Here is a 26,057-nt window from a genome sequence, read left to right on the forward strand (position 1 = left end):
AAATTGCAATATTTGGAGAGAAAATTGCTACTAAGATATATAGAGGTGCATTATCTTTACTTGTGATACTACAAACATTGGATATTTTCAGATTTTAAAAAATGAGCTGAAGCTTTTGTCAGTTACTATACAGAAAATGTTATTCCTCCAATAGGTTAGACTGCCAGCTTTATTTCTTTACAGCTTCAGGAGTAAGACTTAATGTTGGACATCTGATGGCAAGAATCCATCTGAATCCCAGCTTACAAACTAGAAACATGACCAGAAATGTGTTTGACTCACTATTTTTATTAATTAAAAAGCACACCCTAAAATTCCAGGTTACTGAGCGTTCATCTGCATCAGACCCCTTAGACAAGGTACTCGTTTTGTGTGAGATCCACCTCTGCACATAGAACGAGGTCAAGACCTAAGCGGTACTAACACCACATGCAGCCCCTTAAGAAGCGGGTAAGCAACGTCCAGGCGGTGTGTGTAGTTCTCTTGCAGGGTCTCTGCCCTGTGAAGAGTTCAGCCCTGTTACATGAAGTACTCAAAGTTTTAAAGTCAGGCCTCAGAAATAGAGTACTTAAAAGAGCAATGCACTTTGGGTCTGCCTCCTGGCTTTTAAGGCTTTAGGGTAGATTCTTTAGTACTATAGAGTCTTTTGTCAATGAAAACTGAAGACTTCAAGTGTTCATATAATTTAAGAAACTGTCCTTTAAGAAAACAGCTAAATATCAGAAGACTCCTGATAAAAATTGTGAGAGTTGGCAAGAACTGCATTCTCCAAGAAGCAGATGAGACTGACAGAGACTGAGGCCAAACAAAACCTCTATGAAAGAGGGAAACAACACTATGAAGGCCCGAGCTCAGAAGAGAAACATACTAGGAATTCAATATGGTCTGGTCTAGGTTCTAAAATGTTCGATTAAGTATGTGATGAAGATGTGGAAAAAAAAGAGTGAGTCTGAAGACAGTGAAGATTCATGCTAATTGGAAAGGATCTGGGCACCATTACGGAGAAATAATTCATGCAGAATGAGTTAAAAGTCAACAATTTACACATACATTTTATAGCTTGTGCTTTACTTCAAAATATTTTTAACATCTATTCAAATGCATTTTTTAAAAAGGTGGTGTAGTTGTCAAATCTGCAACACACTTGCCCGTAGTTCCTTGTTATCCCATTTTGAATGTTTGGAGCTAAAGCTTCCCATCTTAAGTGAGAAAACAAAACGCAAAAGCATTGCATGAGTAGCAATAGTTAGCGGCAATTCTTTGTCTGAAGGCACGTCATTGATACCCATGCGAACAAAAACCTAACACAACACCATCAAACCAAAGGTCTGAGGAGTTTAAAAGGGGATGGTTACTACTTTGCAAAACAAAACCAGCCTCTGTTTCTGTATATTAAAGGTGCAAGGGAAAATACAGGAGAAGTTTTGCAGAACTGCAGTTTCCTAGCATTTCAGCTGGTTAAAACTACAGGTTGGGAGGAAGGTACAAGAAAGAAGAGTACAGCAAAGCCACTTTGCCCAAATTCATCTCCTGTATGACTGTCTTTCTTTAACTTTCAATTACATTATTTCACTAAACAAAGACTTTTCCTAGGAAAAAAAGATCTAACCACTTTCAATTTTCCTTTCTTTTTCTAGAAAGGTAGTATTGACTAAGTAGGTTTTTTTTCACATCAGTGAAAGCAGGTGAGTGGCATAACCACACCTTCCAATTCTGAGTAAGCAGTCCATCTTCAAAAATCCATCTCACTGAGCAGAAACAGTGGGAACTCTCAAGTTGATCAGCACCTGGGAAAATCAAGATCCTTATTCAGGGCTCTAAGCAGAGACGTAACAACCTAACCCGAGGGACCCTTTTATTTGAAAATTCCAACCTGGTCCATTTAAAGACTTTCTACTAAACTTGCCTCCTTTGGCATAAAGCACCAATGACTTAGTTGGGATTGTAAAGATTTACTATGCACTTTTCCTATCTTATTAGAACCAGTAATGGAATCCACTTACTTTAACTTCTTTGGCTCTGAATGCATACTGCTGAAGAGTATGACATCCAGAGGTTAAATTCCTGTCTACCTTTCATTTCAGCTTTATAACTCTAGTGAGTACATTTCCTTAAAACCTGTGGATTCTAAATCAAAGGAAAATCTATTTTTAATCTCGCCAGTATTTAAAAAAACCCTAAGAATTCAGCAGTAAAGTTATTAGACTACTCTGATGATTAAAACAAAAAAGAAAATTAAGAACTTGACAGAAGCTTGTAGATAGAAGTTTTCTAACAAAAACTATTTTTCAGATAATTTGTTAGTTTTGTTAAATGTTTATAAAACATATATTAAAAATAAACGGTTTCAGTAAAGACCTTCACTGAAACATTTTCAGGAGAATAACTGTTTCTTGACCAATATTACTAACAATGCATAAAATTTATTCTTCTCACTATAAGAAGCCCCATGCATGGGAACAAGGACGCCTTTTTTGCTGTGTATTTATCAGACAAGGACGATGATCTGTCTCTCTGTATCCTTTTCCTATATTTTCACTCCAAATCAGAAGAAATAACATGATTTTCTGATGTTTCCCTGGACATAAGTCTCCTCACTACTTAACCTGTCTAACACCGTACACGTGCAGACACCTCTGTCCCTACAGGTGTATAAAATGTGCTGGATTTGTCTTATTAGTTCAATAAAAAGAAAGTGAGCGATGTCACCTTGCCATTGCAGAGCCCAGCATGATGAGGCATGTTTGCACACTCTTAATCTAAAACATCAGTGGAACAGCTCAGACGCTTTCAGTTCAGCATGCATCTGTAGGGTTGGCTGGATCACATCTACAACGATCATTCGATGAATACTGCCTGCGCCCCTCCACAGAGATTTTTTTTTTGGCTGGGGCACCCCAGCCTGATTCAAAATTCACTGAAGTCAATGGAGAGACTCAGCACTGTCGACAGGATCATGCTGATCCAAAGCCAGGACAGGAAACTCTGAGGAAACATAAGAGCTACCCTGTTTGTTGCCTTGAATATTTGTTTAGTGTTTTGGAATTTACTGACTAAAGCTGCATGGAAGAAACTTGGCAGCCAGAGACTTTTGCCAAGTTGTGTTATTTTGGTTGTATCAGAACTCCTGAAATAAACCCAAAACTCCAGTGAGACTTTTGTGTTCACGCCATAGCCTCCTTGAACTCACTCCATCCAGCCGTTCAGGTTCACCCTGGACTGGCAGATCTGCTGCAGTCCTGGCTAGCAAGGCAATATTATGCTAAGAACGTGATGTGCCCAGTTCTCCTCTCACTTTACATCCATCTTATACCTCTGTAGCCCATTGGGTATAGTGGAACCAGTTCTGATTTACTCCAGTTTAGAGAAAGAGGAAAATCCAACAGGCTTACTGTACAGTCCAAGACAAAACTCCCAAAGTTTGAATTTCTCTGAGTGGCCACCATGCTATATTTCCTGTCGTTGAAACAGGCATTAACTGAAGTGGCCACATCCATCAGTTAATTGACTGGACAGAAGCATCGTCCCGGGTTCCACATCTCACAAATGGCTATTTTGTTGACTAAAATTTTCAACAAAAATACACCTTTGGAACTAAAAAAATACCACATTTATAAGAGAACGGACATGAAAAAGGAGCCTACGGATGATTCGGCTGGAGTTTGTGTTCATTAAGAGGGTTAATACAAATGTTCCTGATTGTTTCTGTTGTTTATGAATCTCGACCTTCAGAACAGCACTGAAATGTGCTGTCTCCTAAAGATGTTCCCTACCGATATGACACACACTTTGTATTGTTTCACTGCACACAAGCATTAATATCCCAGAGGTAACCCACCCTTCTTTTAACGGCTGGTGACAGGTCCAATGGCTGAGCAAAAATCAGTTGAAGGAAAGGGAAGTCTTGTCGGAAATGAGATTAATCTTGTAACGAGTGTTCAGCCCTGATAACCCATCTGTGCAGAGAACTGCTTTAACTGGAGAGCAATTAACCTTCACCTGACAAGCTCTGTCCAACCGTTATAAACAACATTAAAGGCACAGGATCCCCCTCTTTTTTCCCCCTTTACGTAGACTAAACAATCAGATTCTGAATTCCATGAAAACGGTACGTGTAATGGTGCCTTGATGACAAATTGCAGGAAAATTTTTTAAAAGGTAATGGCTGTATGGAAATAATGTGAAAAATGTCTCTGGCCACCACTTTAGTAAGTTAATCTGATTAGTAAAAAGCAACAATTTTTGAGCACTTCCAAGGGAATACCTTACGCATGAGGGAAGCTGATGTGAATACGCCAAAGACTAACAACAATAAAAATGTATGCAAGTAGATAAGAGCTGGCTAACCACGTCCCAGGAACATTGCTTTCAGGACAGAGCGTCTATTTCCCCAACACCCCTGTGAACCCAAAGCCAAGGAGCAACTTCCTAGAGCTTCTTCACCCATGACCCTGTGGAAATTACTTGTCAAAACTAGCTTGAGCTTGCAGAACCCATCTGCAGTAACTGGGCTTTTGGGTCAGGTCCCCACAGGACTGGCTCTCCTGTCAGACAGCTCCAAGAGATGCAGTCTCTGGAAGGGTCTGTAAATACAAGTTCAGATTCCCAGCCTGTTAGACCACAACATGAACTTAAACAACTGCCCTTCCCGCAGTAGTCTGAGGAGATAATGGAACGTGGGTCTATTCTTCAAAGACGAAAAGGCACGATATATATGAAGCCACAATAGCAAAGGACTACTCAACTCTATGGGGAAAGGCCAAGATACCAATCTCAGTCACAGTGGCAGAAACCTGGAATGACTCCAGGGGAATCATTGGCAAAACAATGCACAAAATTTGGGCTGAGCTCCTGCATAACTTGGGTGAAAGCCTGGCCCCAGTCAAGCCATTGGCCAAATACTTTTGACTTCATTTTGGCCAATTTCACTTCAGGTTTCATAAATCCTCATTCATTCTATGCATGTGCCTGAAAGCAATTACCCTGAAGTTACGAATAGCAATGGAGGTTTTCTGTCTTTGTTTACTTTTCTTTTGCTCTAGGTTTCTCTTTTTCTTAGCAGAAGTTCAAACATGCAGGTTAGTTATGGTTTTATTTCTCTGTACAGTGAGGCAAAATTTCAGTCACTTTGGTTGAATATATATGTTACTGTGGATTGCAAGAGATGGCCGTGACTCTTCAATATATCCAGAACATGCTCTGAACTATTTGTTGGAGAAGTCCACCTCAAGGGCTAGTGAAACGTGTATTTTATTTGGTGATGCATGCAAATAAGGAAATGATGCAGGCAACAAGGAGTTGGAGGGAGGTTGCTTGCTCTTCATCTGACAGAATGACAATGTATTTTGAAGCATCCTGATTTGCAGCATTGTAAAATGCAGGGCCACTCTTCCTACCATTGCAGAGAAAACCCCTGATATTTCATAGTCCGACGTAACAGCATTGGTCTTAAATTTTTACACAAACAGATGTGTTGTACTGTGGCTTAAATGTTTAAATAGTAACAGGCAGAACATTACCTTTATATCAAACAAGAAGGGCTTAGATCTTTTCAGTGAATTAGATATTAACAGATAGGAAGTTCCTATTGAAAGCATTTCCTGTATTGGTAGTCCCTGATTTTGGCAACTTATCTGGGTAGGAAATGAACGCAGGAAGTATCTGTCTACAGTCTCTTTATCATCAAGGTAATTGCTGTGGCAGCATTTTACTGTTTATCAAGGTAATAAACATATCATCTAAAAAAAGATGTTTTTCAACCCTAAAGAATGAGGTTTAAAAAAAATATTACAGGCTAGCATTGCAGTTATGCAAAATCTTCCATGGAGAATTAACATGCTGCTACTTGTTTCTCTCAGCACAACTGTAATTAGGGATCTGTCAAACAAAACATTTCCAGTCTCCTGTGGCTTTTTTCCCAGTTATAGCACTGTTTCTCTGTATCTCGCTCTCTCGTCTCTCTCAAGTCAGGTAGGTCATTTTAAAGAGTTCTGCCACTTCCCATAAATAGTTATTCACCACCCCTTCCTGCAGGTATTTGCATATACCCAGTCCTTGTAATTTGTTGTCCTTTATTTCCTTCCCATCTATCAGGCACTGCTTAGCCTGGCAACACATACATTTAGCTAAGCAAGTCAGATATTTTCCTAGTGTGAAAAGGTTACGCCAGCCTAGTGACACCATTTGCCACCCAACAGTTGAGATACACACTCAATACAAATAAACATACATTGCAAATGAAGGGAGACATCATAGCGTATGCATTCCTTCCACTCATTAATTTCCAAAATCCACCATTCCAAAAGACCATTTGCCTGGTCCACTGTATGTGGATGATTGCTTGGTGTGTCCTTCAGCCTAGCCTTAAATAATTGCTATTACTCATGATTCTTTTTTACCTTTTAATATTCAATGACATTTTTATGACAATAATTGTCATTTTATTCATTTTACTTTGAAACAAATTTGATTTATGACATGATAATTACCAGAAGTGGTAATCACTGGTCTGTACACAGTAGTTATTAAAAACCATTACTAATACTACTTGTTTATTACCAACTAATATCCCTTTCCTGAAAGCAATGTTTAATGTTTCTGATAGGATGACTATGTGCATAGTAAAAATCAGCAACTCAGTGCCTAAGGATGCATGCCAAGGACAGAGGCAACTTCCTTGTGATACAGGCTTGCAACCTCAATCTCGCCAGATTTCCTGACACTTCTTCTCCCTCTGTCCACTGTGATGAACTGTTTACAGGATTACACAGTCCTTCTTTTAAGGGGGGCAGGGAGGGGCAGGATAAATTGAGGGACACAGCACTATCCAACCTTAGGCTTGCTTACAACATTTAAAATAACCCCTTCAACCATAAAGATACATTCATCCTTTAAGGAAAGGATTGATACCTCTTTCATATAAGCACTTCGAAATTTCTGTATTGTTGTCAGCATTTTGAACACAGTCAACATTTCTTCTATAATACACAAATATATATTAAGGACAGCAGGATGACTGGCAGGACACATGCCATTTTGTGAGACCATTGGCTTTTCATTATGACAATGTGAAAAACTGCTAGTATTTCTCTACTGTATAATTATCTATCAAAAGAAATTAATTTTTAAATAGTTAACGATGAATCTGATAGAAACCACATTGCAGTCAATGAAAAGATTTTTGTTAACTTGACAAGGTTTGGCACTGCACGTGATATTTTCTACTGTATCACTTTTACTTTGTTAAAATTGGTAATACAAGTGATACAAACCCAATTTTTCTTTTTCTTTTCTCCACTTTGCTGATTTTCAAAATAATTCTGCTGGCTTGATTTAGAAACTTGCATTATGAAGCCTACTTCTTTTTGAGTGAACAGCATTATATATTTTTACTGGATTATAAACTGTCACTTGGAAAATAAATATCTTCTTTTGGCATTCACATTTCTCAAAACTACTTCTGTGTTTATCTTTCAGCAAGTCATTCTCCAAGAGCACTTGATTCTTTTAACATTATTTCTGAAAGGCCTTTTGTAACTTGTGGAACTTGCTGAAAAACATTTTGTTAAGAGATAATATAGTTCTTGTTAAGAAAAAACAAACAAACAAACCAACTCAGACAGTCAAACATACGCATTTTCCAGCTGTTGTTCCTTGCCTGGGGACTTAATTCTGGAAAGCAAAATCTTTATATTTGACTTCGTTTTGGCATATGTAGCCACAAACCAGATTGAGTTAAATGACTGCTGATCAAAAGCAAAAGAAAACAACACAAAAACCCCCAAAATATCTTCTTCTGTTCTTATACGACTATTTCTTCCTTGAAATTGTACACTTCTATTTGAGTCGGAAATACTATTTTACCTGGAAATAATTATAGGTCTGATTCTACTGCCTTTATTGGAACAAAATCTTCATGGCATTGGTGGAAACTTTGAATTAAGGAGTGCAAGATCAGGCTAAGTGGTTTAAGGCACTCTTTATGTTCTTGCTTCTGATTCACCAGAGCACTCAGGTGTGTGCTTGGCTTTCAGAGGGTTGTGCCATATCACCAAAGCCAATGGAAGTATTTCCATTGGAAGAGAGGCTTAAAGTGAAATATACCATTGAATCATTTGCTAACTGAGATGAGAACAAAAAGAGAATAATCTTTATAATTTTTTAAATGCAAGGAACAGAAGTACAAATTACTGTATTAGTTCTCTTGGATTCAGTGCAGATGCAGTCCTCTAAACAAAGACTTAAACATTTCCATATGTCAAGAATAGATTTTTTTTTAACTGTCTCCAGCTTTCCTTGGATTTAGAAATATTTGAGTACTTAGATTTTCTAAAAGAAAGTGAGAGAAAAGTAATACTAGAGAGAGAAGCACAGACTAAGATTCCTCACCAAAACCAAAATCTTGCCACTATATACTGCTTTAATCAGTATATCCATACTCTTTTGAGCCTTAGAAACCACAAAGATTCTCCTGTCCTTTATCAAATACACAGACTTTTTCTCCCAGAAATCATAGCTTCCATGTGACCAGCACATTAGAAATCAATAATAAAAAGTGGACATGCGCATATTTAGAAGTAAATTAGAATAAAATAACCATCCACAAGTGTAATCAATAAGTCATTGTGAAGTCAAGATAACTTACTGAATGGCTTTTCTAAGAATAATTATAATTGCATTGGCAGGCAGGGAGAGAAATATAACAAGGCTTGCTACATGGCAAGGAAGTAGAATTCTAGTTGTAGTTTTCTATTTAATGTTCTTTCCTCCACTATAGGATAATGGGGAAAAAAACCAAAATGACCTTCAGGATAAGTATTTTTACTTCTTCCCAAGGTAACACTTGAGTAATTTTTTCTCCATTCTACTAAAAAAACCCACCAAAAAGACAGATGCCTCATTCAGCAGCCTTTGATATTTTCTAAAATTGTATTTACAGTAACTAGTGGGACACTTACTTATAATTAGCAGTGTTGTATTGATTTGATAGTCTTCAGCTTCAGTGCCCTGCACCGTTGTGCTACTGCACATACCTGTCAGGTACTACTTGTGCCAGAAGGAAACGTGTCACCTTATTGCTGAAATCCTGACTGTTGAAAAAAGCTTGAAAAACTTGCAAAAAACATTCTATCCTTCAAATGCAAAAAACCATAACAGTGAGATTAGCCATGTGCACACCAGGTATAGGGAAGCAAATGCATTAGAAATATCAGCCCCCTGACTGTGCAGTGAACCCAAAATCCTAGCTGTGGAGGCACGCACCTTCTCCCCCCACTCTCCTCTCTGCAGTTTCTTACGCCGCCCTCCACGGGAGCCAGCCCTGCTCCTGGTCAGAGGGAGAGGTCCCCAGCCTGAGTGAGGGTGGCCGTTCTTACACTGTAAGGGTCAGAATTAAAGTAAGCCATCCATGTCAGAGCCTAGGAAAAAGGCACTGCTGTGTCCTCCTTCTCAGGAGAAGCCTCCACCATGGTGCTTTCCCCGTCACAGGGAGAAGGGGAATGGGGCAGCAGAAGGAGGGCAAGGGATGAGATGAGACGTATCTCCCGGTAAAGCCGCGCTCATGACGTCAACCCCAGTGCCAGAAAACTTACCGAAATGCTTGCCCTCATAGATACCGATTAGCCCCAGTTAAGCCAGCCTGATTTCTCATGAGCCCTGAGTGTCCCATGGGTCTGTCTGCAGGCTTGTGATAGGAAAAGGATGACTCAAAGTTTTACTGGAAGGCCACCTTTGCATGTGTGTGCGTTTAGAGCAATTTCTACCCAGTTATGAATAAATACATAGCCATTTGCAACCCAATTTTGACATTTTATGACTCCACAGCTTCCCTAAAGAAGAGAGTGAATTCCCGGCACAGAGATCCCAGATAAGGCTTTCCACCTTCCTTGGCCACAGCCTCTTGTTGCCTACGCTGGGATAGCTGGGCTACCCATTGCCAGCAGACAACACAGGCCATTATATTGAAATTGCAAAAAACATTTGCTAAACGTAACTGTTTAGCAAAAGCACAAACACCCATTTGGCCTTCAAATGGAATTTCTTTATTTTGGAAACCTCTCGGTTAAAGGACTTCTTTATGTACTCAGTATAGAAGAGGAATTGAATCTCTTTGCACTGGCTTAGCTTCATGTCAGAGTACATTTCCTGCATCTAGAGTACAAAGCACCTGTCATTTCTTTCCAGTCATTTTACATTTTGCACTTGCATAAATAAAATCCTTGCTTCAGAAGAAGGCCTTCCCAGCACCCTGGGCACCAAAATCCTTAATGTTTTGAGGCGCCTGTTTCCCCCTGCAAGTTTCACACTCCCAGATGAGGAGACAAAAATATACAGTTTTCCACTCAGGAGGTTTTGCTGTCTGCATGGCATTAACAGGCTGCATAATACCCAGCTGCACACAGCATCTTCTCACCTCTGTAAGTGTAAGGTGGAGGTAAAATAATAATGATGAGATATTATTTACAATCATTTACCCTATTATAAGTCGGCCAACACAAAACATCAAAAAATAAATAATAAGAGCTCCTCAAAATGCATACAACACCTACTCTCATTGTACCATCATTTAAAAAAAAAAAATTCCCATCAACATCGACAGTGCATTCTGATTAATAGATGAAAACAACAGCATTACTATCTCAGCACATAGCCCTTCTTGACTCCCTGAACCTCGAGATTTTCACAGAACGTCTGTCATGTCCTCTGTGCTCTGCAACGCGCGGCAAAACCTAAGGGAACTCAGCTGTTTCAGGAGCTACTTAGCATATAATAGATACTGGCCAGCAATGCAGAGGAGATTCAGATCTTTGTCTCCATAGATAACCTCCTGAAAGCATCAGTGATTGCAAAAAGAGAAGGTTCATTAGTTTTTTTAATCACATTGTCTTCAGGCAAGACTTTCAGATTTCAAAAACTATAACAAAAAGCATCAAATTATCTTTAAAATGTAAACATCTAAGCAGAAGTTACTGAGAAATCAAACTGCAGCTCCACTTAGCTAATGGCCAGGCACCGCTGCTATCCATATCTCTTCCTAAACCTCTGGCATAATTAGAAAAGTACAGAAATACACAATACCACGAAGAAAACAAATACCTTGATCCCAACTCTGATAATACAACGCCGCAGAGTCCTCACTGTACATGCTGTTTTGCTCTTTACGTAAAATTAGTTTCACTATCACAAAGCGTTTAGTTACAGTTATATACTTCTGCAATTAATCACAGCTATTGCTATATCTGTAACTGCTACCTATTGCAACATACAGAGAGGCAAAAACTAGATAGATAGACAGACATATCATATAGATTTATTCAACTTTCTAAGTGACACAACCTGAAAAACTCAGCAAAGTCATTCTTAAAAAAACAAACCATGCACCAAGATCAATTTATAAGCCAATAAGAGAATTTTATTGTCCAAAAAATTAAAACAAAAAGAACACACCCATGAGATCTTGCCGCCACCATTAAAATAACATTCATAAAGGTCCTGAGTATCAGGACAAGAGTCTCTAGAAAAGCACATAATTAACACCTGCATGAGAGAGAAACAAGAGCTGGTGCCTCTCATTCCCGCTTGCTAGTATTTGTGTCCCCATCAACAAGAGAAACATTTAAAAGTATCCAAAAGGCTAGTGCTCTTAGGAACCCTTTCTTTCCTTCCAGTGCACACCCTCTCCCCTTATGGCAATCCGCAAACACATCCAAGTTTTCAGAATGATACCTACAAGAAATTTCAGAAGCTCTCATAAAAGGGCTTCGCATATGCAATCCACAGCACTGAACAGTGAATTTAAAAAAACCAATTTTTTTTCCGAGTTTGAAGTTTTTAAGCCTTGCGGATGGTTGGAGTAGGAAAAAGGAAATTTACTAGGCAGTACAAAGGAAATCTTGTTGTCCTCTATTGTGGCAGTGGGGGTGTTGCCCAATTCTAACTTATCTAGGTTGATAAAGGAAACCAAAGAACACGCCACTGAAAATAATTCCAACAAAAAAGGTACCCCTTTCTTACCTTAATAGTGCTTGCCATAATGTGATCAAGATTATTGATCGCTAATAATTGCTAATAATAATTATTGCTTCGCTCTGACCAGAAAGAAGTTTTGATGAGGTTGTTTAGAGCGGATGAGATTGTGCTAACTCTGGGAAATGAAGTCAGCCAATGGCAGGAAGAGGTTTCTATTGGTCCTGGCCACTGCAGCTCGAAGAAACAGGATATTTGGGAGTGAAGAGATAAGAGTCCTAAAACAATGTTGTTTTTCTTGATGATATGCAACTAAATTTTTTTGATTTTTTTTTTTTTCTTAACAAAAAAGTCAATTGCCTGTGACTGCCTGGGCAGGTGTGATCTGATGTGCAGTAAGTGTGACATGCCACTTTGAGGCAGGATGCAGATGTCAGATGAAATGGGCCAAATTCGGCACTAGTTTCATGCAGTCTATTCACTGGGGAATTGCTGATTCAGGGCCAAAGCCAGACCTGGTATAAGCGGGTGTAACTCCAAATATGTTAATGAAGTTTAGCCCCGCTTACACCACATCTATATTTGGCCATTAACTTCATTCCTGGATTCTTGAGCTAGTGACACTTTCTAGCCTATCTGATCTAGCACATTTCTTTTTCTCAGAGAAGCAGCAAGTAGATTGGAGACAATCATTCCTTTTCGACACCTCTTTCTTACTGAGGAAAGGAAGTCACAAAAAGACATACATTTCAAAAGCAAATGCCTGAACGCCATAAACAGTCTTAAATTTTCCACACTCTTCCTTTACTTCACAGCTCTATCCATGCACGAAAATGAGGTAGTTTCACTGGCAATTCCCTTCCCGGTCAGAGTGTGATATCATTTTTTATTCAGTGTTATATTTTTATTTGTCCTTTTGTAGCACTTGGCAGTCACAGGGCACCCCAAAACTACCAGCTGTGCAAACAAAATACCGTCCCTGTCCCAGACCCTTGCTTAGAAGTGCTGAACTAAAAACAAAACAAAACAAAAGGATGGGAATAAGAAAGGCAAAGTGTTTCCACAGTACCAACCAGTGTAAAAGTCCACATGTAAAGAACCACTCAGGATCCACTGCTGGCACAACCCTCTTGCTCTAATGATTCTTGCAACATTTTGTGTTTTTGTAAAAGACATAGTTCCTGGTGTCAAGAGATTCTGAGCTTTCAGCTAGAAGAGAAAAGCTTGAAAATAGGACCCTCAAAAATTAAAGGAAAAATTAAAAGAAGTCAGAATGTATTAATTTTTTTAATAACCTTGTAATTTTTAACAGCTGGTCCTACTATAACCGGTTTATGGTTTCTCAATGCTTCCTATAACAACATCAAACCATGGTCGTGCTGCTTGAAAGCACTGCAGCACCGGGTAGATAATTCCCACTGTAATAAGGTCCTGCCCTCCGACCAGGGACTCTGGTATGATAAAAAAGAACAAGAAATAGCGGTGGCTTGTCATAGCGTTATTTAGTGGAGGCAGATGACCTCACCCTCTCCCAATGCCTTCCTCTCCCGCTCCTTAGGAAGAGAAAAGGAAATCGGAGCCTTGTTCTGTAACTGGTGATGACTGCTGGCATTTGGTATGCATTTTTTCCAAATGGCACACAATGACAGCAGTAAGTCCCAGTTCACTCTTCCCCTCCTATCCTGACCCGAAGAAGGTGAAACGCGGCCATGCACTTTTCCAGAGATGCACCCGGAGGACGCGAAGCGCTGCCTGCTTGGCCCTCGGGCGTTCGTCCTGCAGGCACTGCTCCAGCTCACGCAAGGCAGGGCGCGGGAAAGGCTCATCCACCCGCCCCTGCTAACGAGAACGGCTCTGCCACCCACTAGGTCCTGGGAAATGCTCGTTTCCAGGTGCCCCACGGGGACCACAGACTGGAAACCCCTGAACACAACGGGGTGACACAGGACCGGTGCAATCGGGATGTGGCAAAGCTGTTTCAAGCTTAGCGGTGTGTCTCCCAGCTGGGCCGGTATCCCAACTCATCTCCAGCTGCCTCACAAGCCTCAGGGCCTCCTCAGCCAGCCCAAGGGGCTGAGCATGCCTCCAGCAGACTCCAGATCCCGACAGAGAGACTGGGAAGGGGAGAGCAGACACCCTGCTTTTCCCCCAGCTCTGGATCCTCAGGTCCCACAGGATCAACTCCCCATACAAGTTTAGCTTGAGCTTATAGTTTACTTTAAGGAGCTCTGGTTTCTTCCACTGCAAAGATGACTTCTGGTCACTTCAGAGCGATCCAGACTCAGCACTGCTGTGCAATAGTGTATATTCTCCATTAGCCGATTCATATAGAAATCCAGTGTTGCACTGCTGAATATCTTCTTGCAGTCCACATCCACCGAATTACTATGCTTCTGTAGAGTAGGTAACTTCTGGTAACTTTCCTATTTTCATTATGAACAGTATGAAAAGAAAGCAATTTACAGTAATTGTATTTCATGGGGATGTTGATTTCCTCCCTTTTCATCTCCAAACAATGAGCAAGACAGCCAAAAGATTAGAACCTTTTTCTTGAAATTTCAAAGCGTTGTATAATGTTTCAGTTGGGTGACTTCCACTCCAGTTAAGCCCATGATATTTTGTTTTTTTCTCAAATATATTGAGAGTCTCAAAGTATCAGTTCCAGCTCTCCAGTGGATGGGATCTAACAAATTCATTCACAAGCAAGTTTTACTAATGATTCTTCTCCAGCCTACCTCCATACAGACAAACCTCTTGATTTATATAGGGCTTTTGGAAGCATAAGGCAGGCAATATCAGACTCTGCTGAGCTCAATTATTATTATATAAGTTTTACAGAGCCCACAGCCTGGTAAGGATTTTGCCATTTTAAATTGGCACACATTCTGTGCCAAAGAATTCAATGAAGTTTATTTGACTTTCAAGCTAATACCCACAGGCAGATTTCTGAGTGCTTACGCTTATGTCGATCCAATTGCAAGATAGAGCCTTGGTATTGTAAGGAAAGGAAAATATTGGGTTATCAAATCACCATCATCCAGTTGCAAAAGAGAAATAGTACAAACACTTCTACTATTTTTCTCTTTTCTGCATTTTGTTAAGATTAAATAGAAAGAAAATATGTTTTTGTTATGTTAGGCAACTATGTGCTATTGTCTGAAATAATGCTGTGTGAGTTTGAAAAAATGCGGCTTGGTCAACAAACAGAATGAAAACACAAAAAAGTATTAAAAATCCACACAAGTCACCTAACACTCCCTTTCCCCCTTAATTTCTCTCTCGAGCTTGTCACCCTAATTTGTCTGGGCTCCTTTCTGTTGGAATTTTCTTCTGCATTCAAGCCTGCATCTAGAAACCACAGAGCAACAAAATACTACTGCATGTGCTTAACGTTACACATGTGCTTAAGTTTCTTGATCAAAACAGGGGGTTTGCACATGCTTTAGAATTACAAATGTGCTTAAGTTCTTTCCTGAATACAGACAGGCTTAAACACTGCCTTAATGCCTTCTACCTTTAGGACTAAAGAGCTCCCTCTTTAGAGAAGAGCTTTCTAAACTGGAGACAAAGGATCCAACCTATGCTGATCTAAGCCTACTTAAACCAACAGGGCCCCGTACAGACTTAAAGATTCGGTCTGACCATGCAAAAGAAGTGATTAGACTACATCCTAAACAAAGATGACTTTCCAAAGAAAAAGTTGTTTTGCTTGTTGCCTCCTTTCTAAGATGTAGTAGAAATATGTTCAATATGCATGGACTCACCTAAACGCATGTAAAATATTTCCAAAGAGACCATTTCTCATGCTGTTTGAAACACCACTACTAACTCTAAAAAACAATCCTGCCCTCAGATTTTTTCATATCATATCCGCTAGAGCATTAGGATGTAGGAAATATATTGCAATATTCCCTATGTAAACAGATCTGCAATCCATCTTGCTGTCTGGGAGGTAAACCAAGAACGCTGCTCTCAGCCTGGGCTGACCAAGGGACCAGAGGCACGCTCTGCTATCCTAGTGCCGCTACGTCTTTTACTTTCACAACGCCTGTTCAGCAGTCTCCCTGAATAGCTTCTTTCCTTTTTACTTTCAAAATGTTGTTAGCACTGCTAATAATGTGGCCTTCATCCCTTTAACTGTACGGATTTCTTTACATTATAAATAACTCTGGTTAAATAATTGGGCAAGCTGGAGACACATTCCCCGTGAGTGTTATGTTTAGTATGCATACATACAGTGTCTGCAGATGTGGGTATTAAAATAAAAGAGGAGAACAGAGAAAAGAAAAGAAAAAGTGAGCTCTGTTACTCTTACCAACATTACAGGTAAAAAGAAGGTTCTCCTCTAGGTAGAACCAGACTACAAATCAAAAAACTTGCATACAATAAAAGACACTGCATTGCAGTTTTTGGAAGCAGGTTTTAAGAAATTCAGGCAAATTAGTGCTACTGCATGGCACATGAAGACACACCTGTAAAGGTCTTAATCCTCTCAAAAAGACGTAGCATTTTGGTTAAATGTAGCTCCAAGCACCAGTTTGGCCATACTCAGCTCGGCGTGTGAGGGCCAAATACACTCCTACGAAGCTGTCAGCAAGCCCTTCAGCAGGGCTTCCGCCCTCTAATTCACAGCCTTCAGCTGGCTCTGAAGAAAAAGTCAGTAAATCTGCTCACAGAAGGGGAAACCCTCCCCTCACCACGAAGAAAGCTCTCACAAATAGGCTCTCACAAACAAGCAGGGGTGCCCAGGAGAAGAACGGAGTTTCACAACCTGCCCCGAGGGGCTGCGGGGCCAGCAGCTCAGGCGCGGCTCTCCGGGATGACGGACTCGCGTCCCCCGTCCCCAGGACTGTTGGGCTTTCGGGGCTGCGGAAGGGACCCCTTCCTTCCACGCCTGAGTGGGTCTGATGATCTCGATGATGACTCGATGATCTTAAAGGTCTTTTCCAACCTGTATGATTCTGTGATTCTGTGATGCAGCACCAGGTCTGAGGGCACAGGGCAAACTCCGTCCGGGGAAAAATGGGGCCCAGTTCTGGGGTGGGCTCACGCCCATTGACCCATGGCTGGAAACGTGGAGGCGAACTCTGGGAGGAAGGCGCTGCTCCCGAGTGAAGTGGGGCACTTGCTTTCGCCAGACTCCAGCTACTACGTCAAAGCAAGCGGCCCACGTAAAGCCACATCATTAGTACCAATTATCACTACCTGGCCAGCGGGGCGACACGGCAGCCATCCCACGACAAGCTCCCTTTCCTCCAGCATTCTTTCCAAGCTTTCCTGCTTCTCCTCTCCTTTACTATCAGGCCCTGCGCCGCAGCGGAGCGAGGAGGAACAGGGCCTCATCCCGTCCCCCCTGCCCAGCTGGCGCTGGGGCCCGGGGCAGCCCGGGCGCGGCGGGCAGCCGGGCCCGAGCAGTCACTAGAGGGTGCTCCCGGCCCCTCTACGGCAGAGCCGCCGGCTCGCCGGGCCGCGCTCGTTTCCTCCGACACGACGCGACGAACAGCTCTTTCCAAAGTCAGAAATGACTTCTTTTAATACAGCGTACTTTAACAGAAGCAGATGAAGGAGGTTTCTTCCTGCTGCCGTGGCACCCACCGCCGGTTTTGCCTTCAGGGCTGGCTACGACTTAACGTCTTCCCTCTCTCCCACCTTTGCTTCCTTTCAGTCACGCCAGGCACTGTCTGCAGCTGCTCCAACCCCCTCGGCCAGTTAGTCCCTTCACATCTTTCCCCCATCCCCACTTTCCTTCCCGTCACAGCAATGAATTCACTTCGCTCGGCGGCAGAGCTGAAAAGTTGGGAGAGAGCCTGATTTGGTGGCAACGCGATTTTTTTTTTTTAGCTTTGCTTCATGGAACAATAGCAATCAAGCAGGGATTGTTTTCCAGTGGACAAAGTTTTACAGAAATGACATGTTGGAAGTTTTCAAAGTGGAAGTCAAAAGCACTTCATTTACCGACTCCGAGTCCCTAACTATGACTCAAGCTATTTAAGCTTCTATCAGCCAAAATATTTTTGGTGACTACACCACTGTTTGCCCACCTTTGCTGTTCTGATCATCTCTGGAGACCAGCTATACTCTCGACATTAAAAAAACCCCCACAGAAATGGGAAATGAAATGGGAGCTCGGTGTACATGAATTGCATTGGCACAGTCACTATTATATTGACACTATTATATTGAGTTATTTGCAATAGTCAACGTACGTACTTCGTAACAGGGAAGTGCTGACACTCATTTGCAGACAGGGAATTGAATCGCTGTCGCTGAAGTGGGATTCACTTCACTGGGCTTCAATGATTTTAAATGTAGGTGTCCAGACTAAGCTAGATCTCCAAGACCTCTTCTGCAGTCCCCAATACAACTATCTTCATCATGTCGTTCAGTCTCACCTACAACAGCTACGTAAAAGGTGAGATGAACCACACCTTTAAAGTACTTCTCCCCCTCTCTCCATTACCCACAAAGGGAACCTGTACCATTACCTGAGACGCCCAGCTTTTGGATAACTCTGCTTACGTGAGGTGAATCTCGCCCAACTTTCCTTTCATTCTTCCTTAATTTTCCCATCTCCAAAATGTTAACAGCTGTATCGCCAAATGAGTGCTGTTTGGATTAATAATTAAAGTGTGCTGAAACCTTTGTTTGAAAGTTGTCACCGACATGAAAGCTATTTGTTTTGTGTTTGATGATAATGTAAAGCTGGTTAAGTGACAATGATGCCACAGGACACAAAAAAAACCCTCAAACCAAAACACTTCAAAAAAGCAAATTCTCTGCAAGGAAAAAAGAAATAACTGTGAGGGCAAAGGCCAACATTTTTCATCACTTTCTTCCAAATGTTTTAGATAATTTTGACTGAAATACACAATAGTTTGAACTGGTTATTACAGACCGCTGTCCTTCAAGGTCTTACCATCCCTAGATTGATGGGCGTTGCACACAGCAAATATGTCTGGCGTATTGGATTTCTACACCGTATTTCAAGATTTTCATCAAGAATGGAACCTATTAAAGTGTCTCTCACACTCTTCTGGCTTTTATAGCATGCTTTGGAGGACTGTGCGCTCTTTTTTCCTCTCCACGACCAGGAAGTCTATAGAAAACGCTTTCAACTGTTTTATTTGACCTTTCACCTCTGGGCTTTTGCCTAATCTGCAAATTTGAATAGGAGGTATAGCTGTGCTTTTTTTCCCCCTCTCTCTAAGTAACTAGCTGAATTCCTCAAAGGACCAGACACGCATCTAAAATTGGGACTCTTTCGGAATTGTACTTCTTTGTTAGTGGCTGTGAACAAGAAACAGATGTGAAATATCTGTGTTTGAAACTTAGTGACCCAGAAAGACCAGGGCTAATCCAGATCGTTCTTAATAACTGAAATCTGCCAGCCTTTGACCACCTTGAGATACATGCACACACCCAGGAATATTCCCACCCCAGCAGACAGACAGACACACACAAATAGAAACCCCCAGGACTTTTATACATCTTTATGCTAATTATGAACTCAGATGCAGTTCGAGATTTGAACAACAGCGAAAAAATGGATTCCCCATTGATCTTTTTCCCCAGTATCAATCAGCCTCCTTCCATTTAGACAGCTGTCTTCCACCAAAGGTGAATTCTTCAGCAGCGGGGAAGAGAGGAAACATAAAAGAAACAATAGATGCATAAACAAAACTTTGGTCTACTTAGTTTGTCTCAATCCGTGCCAGGTCCCTCACGGTATCTTATGTTAAAACTGAAATAATTGCCCTGTCTGCAGTAGGGACCCCGTGCCTGGTGCCACCCTCGGCCGCGGGTGACAGGGCACAGTCAAACGAGCAATGGGGTGGGGGCTGATGGAGCAATGCACTAATTAGACTCCTCCATGAACACTCTTCTTTTGTCAAAATTATGAAGGAGAAATTCAGGTTGCAGGAGATGCCATTCCCATCATTGTTTCCAAACACTAAATGCATGCTGCATACATATACGGTAAAAGCAAACTACTTCCACTGCACTGGTAACTTGCTTTTCTTTTCTTTTTTCTGTCTAGGGCAGAAGAATACATTTAGCTGGCCCTTTTAAATACTGAAATCATGAAAACAATAATCATTGAACAATTATTTGACAATAAGATTCAAAAAATAAATAGAAATTAAGCACTCAGAAAATGTGATGATACATCTTCTAGGAATGCTCCTGAGGCTAGGCTGTGTGGTCCAAAAAGGATAAGATTCACACGTGTCTGTAACTGCTGATATTTCTGGCTCTCACTAAGACCCAGTAATACCATATGCCTTGTGAGAAAAAAAAAAATTAAAAAAAATCACTGTTAACTAACACTGGTCTATCTTGAGTGTCAGCTATACAATTAAACTAAAAATATTTATAACCTTTTTGAAGAACAGAGCAAATATGTTGAGAGGAAATAATAACCAAAAATGCCTATAGAGACTGCAGTTTTCTTGTGGCTTTCTGAAGAGCAGAGAGGACAGATAGGTCTCCAATCACAGCATGATGATGTGCTACAAATAGCTCACTCATTTCTCTAGCAATGAAACCCCTCATCCCTCTCTTCCGCTAGATCCCATGTCTGGGAGCTTTACCCCGTATCTGCAGTGGTGGTCACGCAGGATTGCCTGGGTAGGAGAAAGGACTTTTGTTTGGAAACTGGGTGATCCCAAGAACTCTCTACCTTTGGCATTACTCAAGCAGTTTCTAAAATAACTTTTTACTACCAGAACAAAATGTGCCTGTGAAATCTTCTAAAAAGTAACAGCATACCTTGGATCTGTAAAGCTTGATGACAAATACCAAGTATTTCCAACACCCAAGAAATGCCACATTGATAAAGTCCTACCTGATCTGATTTCTATATGACCACATTTCTAAACCTCAGTGCATTTAGAGAAAGACATTTCCAACAACATACAAGAAAATTAGATTATTATTTTAAAAGTACTACAGTGAAATCAAAGGACTTGGCAACGATAAAACAAAATATTTTCTCCTGGGGACTAAATACAACCGCAAGACAGAGCAAAGGAGTTCTCAATTACTTTAATGGATGAAAACTGTGGGCATAAAATGTTTATCACTTTGAAAAAAAAACATTGAATATAGTTAATTGCCAAGATAATTCTAACCAAAGTTTTTACAGACCTGGGATTTGTCAACATCATCACAATCTTTTTACCCGTGTCAAAAGCACTTTGTAGGTCACACAGTGTTTCAAGAAAAATAAAGACAACGTCCTGCTTCCACTGACATGGATGGCAAAACTCCTTTCACCTCAATGGGACTAAGGTTTTAACCCACTGAAAATTATACAGAATTGCACATTATCACAGTTTCCTGCAAACTGGAAATTCTGAGTTTCAAAGGGCTCTAAGCAGGTCATGCTACAAGACACAAGAAGTACTGTCCAATAACCAAAAATGAGCAGAAGTGGAAACAGGGAGGGAACCAATAATTGATAGGATTTAATGCATGATTTAAGGCCCAGGAAAGAATCCCTAAAGCCTTCTACTACTATGAAACGCTTGCCAGACATGTGTGAAAAACTTGCTAAAACATGTGTGTTGAATTACCTTGGTGGCCTGTGACTTTCCCAACAACCATTTGCAATTAGCTGGGATCCAGTAAAACAGAAATGAAGTTTTGTATGCAGCATTAGTCCCACAGAATGGGGAACTTACTCTAAAAGGATCTGTGTTTTGGGCCCGGCCCTAGAAGATGCCGAACTTTTCCAGTTCATGGCACTCAACTCCATGGGGTGTCTACTTCTTCACCTCCATCTTCTCAAAGGACTGTATCAACTGAAAGATAAACATTTAAACTACCCCTTCTTCTGCTGGGCTTAATCTTACTCTAGAATTAGCCCAGTATTTCCCAACATGCTGTGACTGTCCTACAGAAGAAGCTCCTTGCTAAAACAATTATATATAAAGTGCTACTGCATTTCTCAAAAAGGAGCTTTGGCATGAAGGCGGTTTGGTTTCCTTTGCATCTTTACTGCCTAAATCCTTCCACCCCACTGCCAAGGACTCCTCCGCTCCCTCCTGTCACCCACGGATGCTGTGCAAGAGTCAGGGTGCTGTAGCCAGTCCGAGTCCGCGCAAGTGCCCACGTACCAGGCAGCTGTGGCCAAAAGCAATGCAAAATGCACCCAGCGCAGCACAAAATGCTCCTCCCGCCTTTCCCTCGGTGGGCACACAACTTCCCAACAACTTCTCTCCCTCACCTCCCTGCTGAGCTACACAACCTCATGGAAAGCCGATAACCCTTGAGCTCTCGACCCCTCCACGGAATGGGTGCAGAGGTCTGTTTCCTTATGAAATCTGGACAGGATCTACTTGAGACAGACAAGTCCTTGAGACTTGAGGACAAACCTGTCCCAGACTGTCCCTCCAGTCAAATCTGTCTCTACACTGAAGGGCTGCCTTGATGGAGGGGCGATCCTCTTTTCACCCATAAAGTTGTAACCAGTATCCCATACACAACCCTATTTTAACAACCAAGAGAATCAAGTTGAAAATTTTGTTTGGCTTGTAAATGGCAAATTTGTTACAAGGAGAGGGGAGAAGAAATGTTGTTTATGTCAGTGTCATTTTTTTTAATGATCTGGCATTAAAAAAAAGGAAAAGGAAAAGGAAAAGGAAAAGGAAAAGGAAAAGGAAAAGGAAAAGGAAAAGGAAAAGGGAAAAGAAAAGGGAACAGGAAAGGGAATGGGAATGGGAAAGTAGGAAATTCTCCTTAGACTTCAGAGTAACCAAGATTTATGTTTTCTTAAAGTGTTAATATTTCATAGCTTTTCAGTTCTCAGGTTCAACAAAGGACACTACAGGTACCTGCGTTGCTGTCACTTAGCAACTGTAACTGTTGGATTTCTTTTTAATGATCTCGTTTGGGTTTTGAAAATAACACCACAGATGGGAACTTCAGGCCTGCAAAGACTTATATATGGGCTTATCTTTACACAATTGAACACTACATGCTCATTGACTTCAATGAAGACTACATAAAATGTAAGAAACGAATTTATGGATGTGGTTTTGCAGGCTTGGGAGTTTATTTTTTTAATTTTTACTTTTTCTGAGAATTTTCATTCTAGCTGTAACTGAGCCTTTTTTCATGCCTTCACATACTGTAGGCACAAATGCTTGAAGCCTCTGGTTTGCATGTCCAACATAGGTCAGTCAACTGCAAGATTTACCAGTGTAATCAGATATTCAGAGTTTCAGGAGACCTAAACAGCAGGTGAAAAAAATGCAGGCAATTTTCAGAAAACCTGGACTTTCCTGCCTGATGTGCAAAATAGTCTTTAACAGCCTTTTTTTACACGATATTGATAATGGACTTACCAAAAATATAGAAAAATGCCATTTGAAAAACAGTCTTGCATAGTTGGACTGACCTTCCTACCCTGAGCTGCTGGCACTACTATTAGTGCCAGTACTCCATAAGGAGTTACTCCCCATATCAACCTACTTCGCCAGCTAGCCACAGGAATTTAAGATGACCAGGTGGTTTAATACCCTAGCACTCAGGCACAGCGCAGCGCTTGTTCCCCTCCAAGGCAGTTCCATGCAAAGATCTCTTACCATATGCAACATTTCCATCACAGTTTGGTGAAACTGTATTTATTTATGGGCAATGCAGTTATTTGCCCAAGAATGTGGTTTAGGGACAGCTGAAGCCATTTGCTAGTTCAGGACAAACGTGCTGAGTAGTTTTGGCCTGAACAAAAATAACAGCAGGCTTTGAAAACAGTGGACATTCCCTTGAACAGATATTTTAAGTGGCTTCAACACTTCGTTTTCAGGGCACTTGTCATGAAAGCAAAGGAAGGAAAGAGCACAATTCTCAATGTTTTCAAGGAGGGAAAGCCCCCCCGCTCCTTTCTCCGCGGTAGCCCAGCACGTGCCCAGGCACAGCACTCAGACCACCTCCATCGCCCACCAGCAGCACTTGCCACCTGCCAAGACAGCAGCTTCACCATCCAGTCACTCATTCCCCAGCTCAGCCTCTCGCTTGCTCTTTAATCACCCTGCGCAAAGCGGGACAGAAGGAATTACAGGCAACCGAGCTACGGCGTAACACTTGGTCAGATGATTTCCTGGATCAGGACCTTCAATCATAAACTCCTCCTGGGTCCTGCACAACAGCAGCCCCAGATCCAGGAGCTGGGGAAGCTTTGTTTGCCATTGGAGTACAAATAACACACAAGAATAATGTTATAGAAGAATGCATTTCTCTCGAAGTTATGTTTGAGTAGGCTTTGTTCAAGCCAAGCACATGCAGAACCAAAGCTGTGTATCTGCCAATATCACAAGTATGATCCAAGCAAGTCCATCGAGATATTGCCAGCCGCACAGCTCTCTCCATGAGGAAAGAATTTGGAATGTATTATTTGACACAGAATCATATAATTGCAGCGTCAAAAATTATAGTAAATGGTTCTAATCAACTGCCAAGAAGTGGGATATTTTTCTGGCTTGAGCTTCTAATAGAAAAATAAAAAATGCAGAAGTTACAGCAAGTCTGATGTTACTAAGCCGTCATTCTAGAAATTCTCCTTTGAAACAAAATTGAAGTGGATAACAAATAAAATCATACATGTTAGTTCAAGTAAGGTTGGAAAACAAGTAGCTTGCTTTTGCAAGCTTCTTATACCAAACAACAGAACTTTGTGCACTGTGAATAGCCGGATTCATACATGGTAATTTATGTTATTAATTTTAAAGACTGCACAAAAGAAGTCAAAACAGTTGACTCTTCAATTACAATGATGATTTTAGTGTGTTCAGCTCTTAACAAAATATTCAGCTGCTATGGGTGAAGTTTCATTTGAAGGATTTTCTCCCTCGGGCTAATTTGCTTATTGTGGGTTTTTTTCTATATATATATTTTTTTTAAGTTACCCTGCCATTCTCAAGCTGGAACATCTAAAGATTAAAATAAATCTCATGCATTAAAGTACCTTATGGAAATTATATACATAAATTCATGCTGTAATCACCATGCTATTTTGAGCTTCCATCTCATTCATTACATGGTGATTCCCTGGCCAAGACATGGAAAGGGACCCCCTCCCCAAATATTTACCATGTACTAAGGAAATGCACAGGATACAGTAGGGTGACAAACATCGTTGGATACAGTAGGGTGACAAACATCCTTACGTGCTGGATAAATTAGGCTAAGTAAAGCAGATAATTAGGGAGTAGGACTTTACTGGGAGAATGGTTTTTGAGGAGAACTGCAAACATAGAATGATGGGGATATTGTTCCCACATTTTAGGGAGAAGTGAATAATATATCCCTTATAAAATAGAATTCTGAGCCATCTGAAATATCTGCAAATTTAATTCCATGAGTTGCTTTGGATTATTAAAAAAAGTGAGAAAATCAGGAAATGTCAAAACATTGTACAACATTTCTAAAACAAAATGTTTCTATATACTGAGAGAGCCATGTCCCATTTACAACAACACCCACAAGCAGGAATAATGGTGCGTATCTCCCATACTGCGTTTATATGTGTCGTGGTTTAGCCCCAGCCGGCAACTAAGCACCACGCAGCCGCTCTCTCACTCCCCCTCGGTGGGATGGGGGAGAGAATCGGAAGAGCAAAAGTAAGAAAACTTGAGGGTAGTGTGCTGTGTATTGACACTGTGTTTTTCTTCCCTTTTCAAAGTCTTCAGTGTGTTGCCTGTCCAAGGAAGAAGAGTCATGGGAACGTAAGTGCCCTTGCACTTCTTGCCCTCTCTTTGTTTTGCAGTCTTTGTGTTTTATCATCTTGTGCCTATTTCTTGAGTCTTGGAGGTTTTGGTCTTCATCTGACAACTTCCACGTTCAAAATGCTAGTACACAAGCCCAGTCTGTATTCACAAAGAGGGTTATCTGCACGGAGTTAAGAAATAAAAGTCACACCAGCTTCTTATGTGTGAGCAGCGGGTAGATCTCTCACCTACACGACTGTAAGAGTATGAAACTTTCCACACAAATGCTCTTGCAGCACAAGCAGCTGACCAACGATATCAAAGCAGCAGACTGAGGAGACTGAAAGTGAAGGAAACTTGTGGTTTCTTTATGACTCCGAGATG

General features: G+C 41.0%; 1 protein-coding gene across 6 annotated transcripts in view; it reads right to left on the bottom strand.

The window, feature by feature from the left end:
* The window catches only part of ERG (ETS transcription factor ERG), a 152,645-nt gene that overhangs the window by 55,848 nt on the left and 70,740 nt on the right, over positions 1–26,057 (bottom strand). Inside the window, exon 1 of one of the 6 annotated variants that reach the window (XM_075518623.1) lies at positions 9,591–9,623. The exons of the other annotated variants lie outside the window; for them this stretch is intronic. Coding sequence (XP_075374738.1) covers positions 9,591–9,608 — 18 coding nt within the window. The 5' untranslated portion in view covers positions 9,609–9,623. Of the gene's footprint in view, positions 1–9,590; positions 9,624–26,057 lie in introns of those variants that run through there. 6 annotated transcript variants of the gene reach the window in all.

This window comes from Mycteria americana, chromosome 1 (assembly GCF_035582795.1).
Source record: "Mycteria americana isolate JAX WOST 10 ecotype Jacksonville Zoo and Gardens chromosome 1, USCA_MyAme_1.0, whole genome shotgun sequence".
Lineage (NCBI taxonomy): Eukaryota > Metazoa > Chordata > Aves > Ciconiiformes > Ciconiidae > Mycteria > Mycteria americana.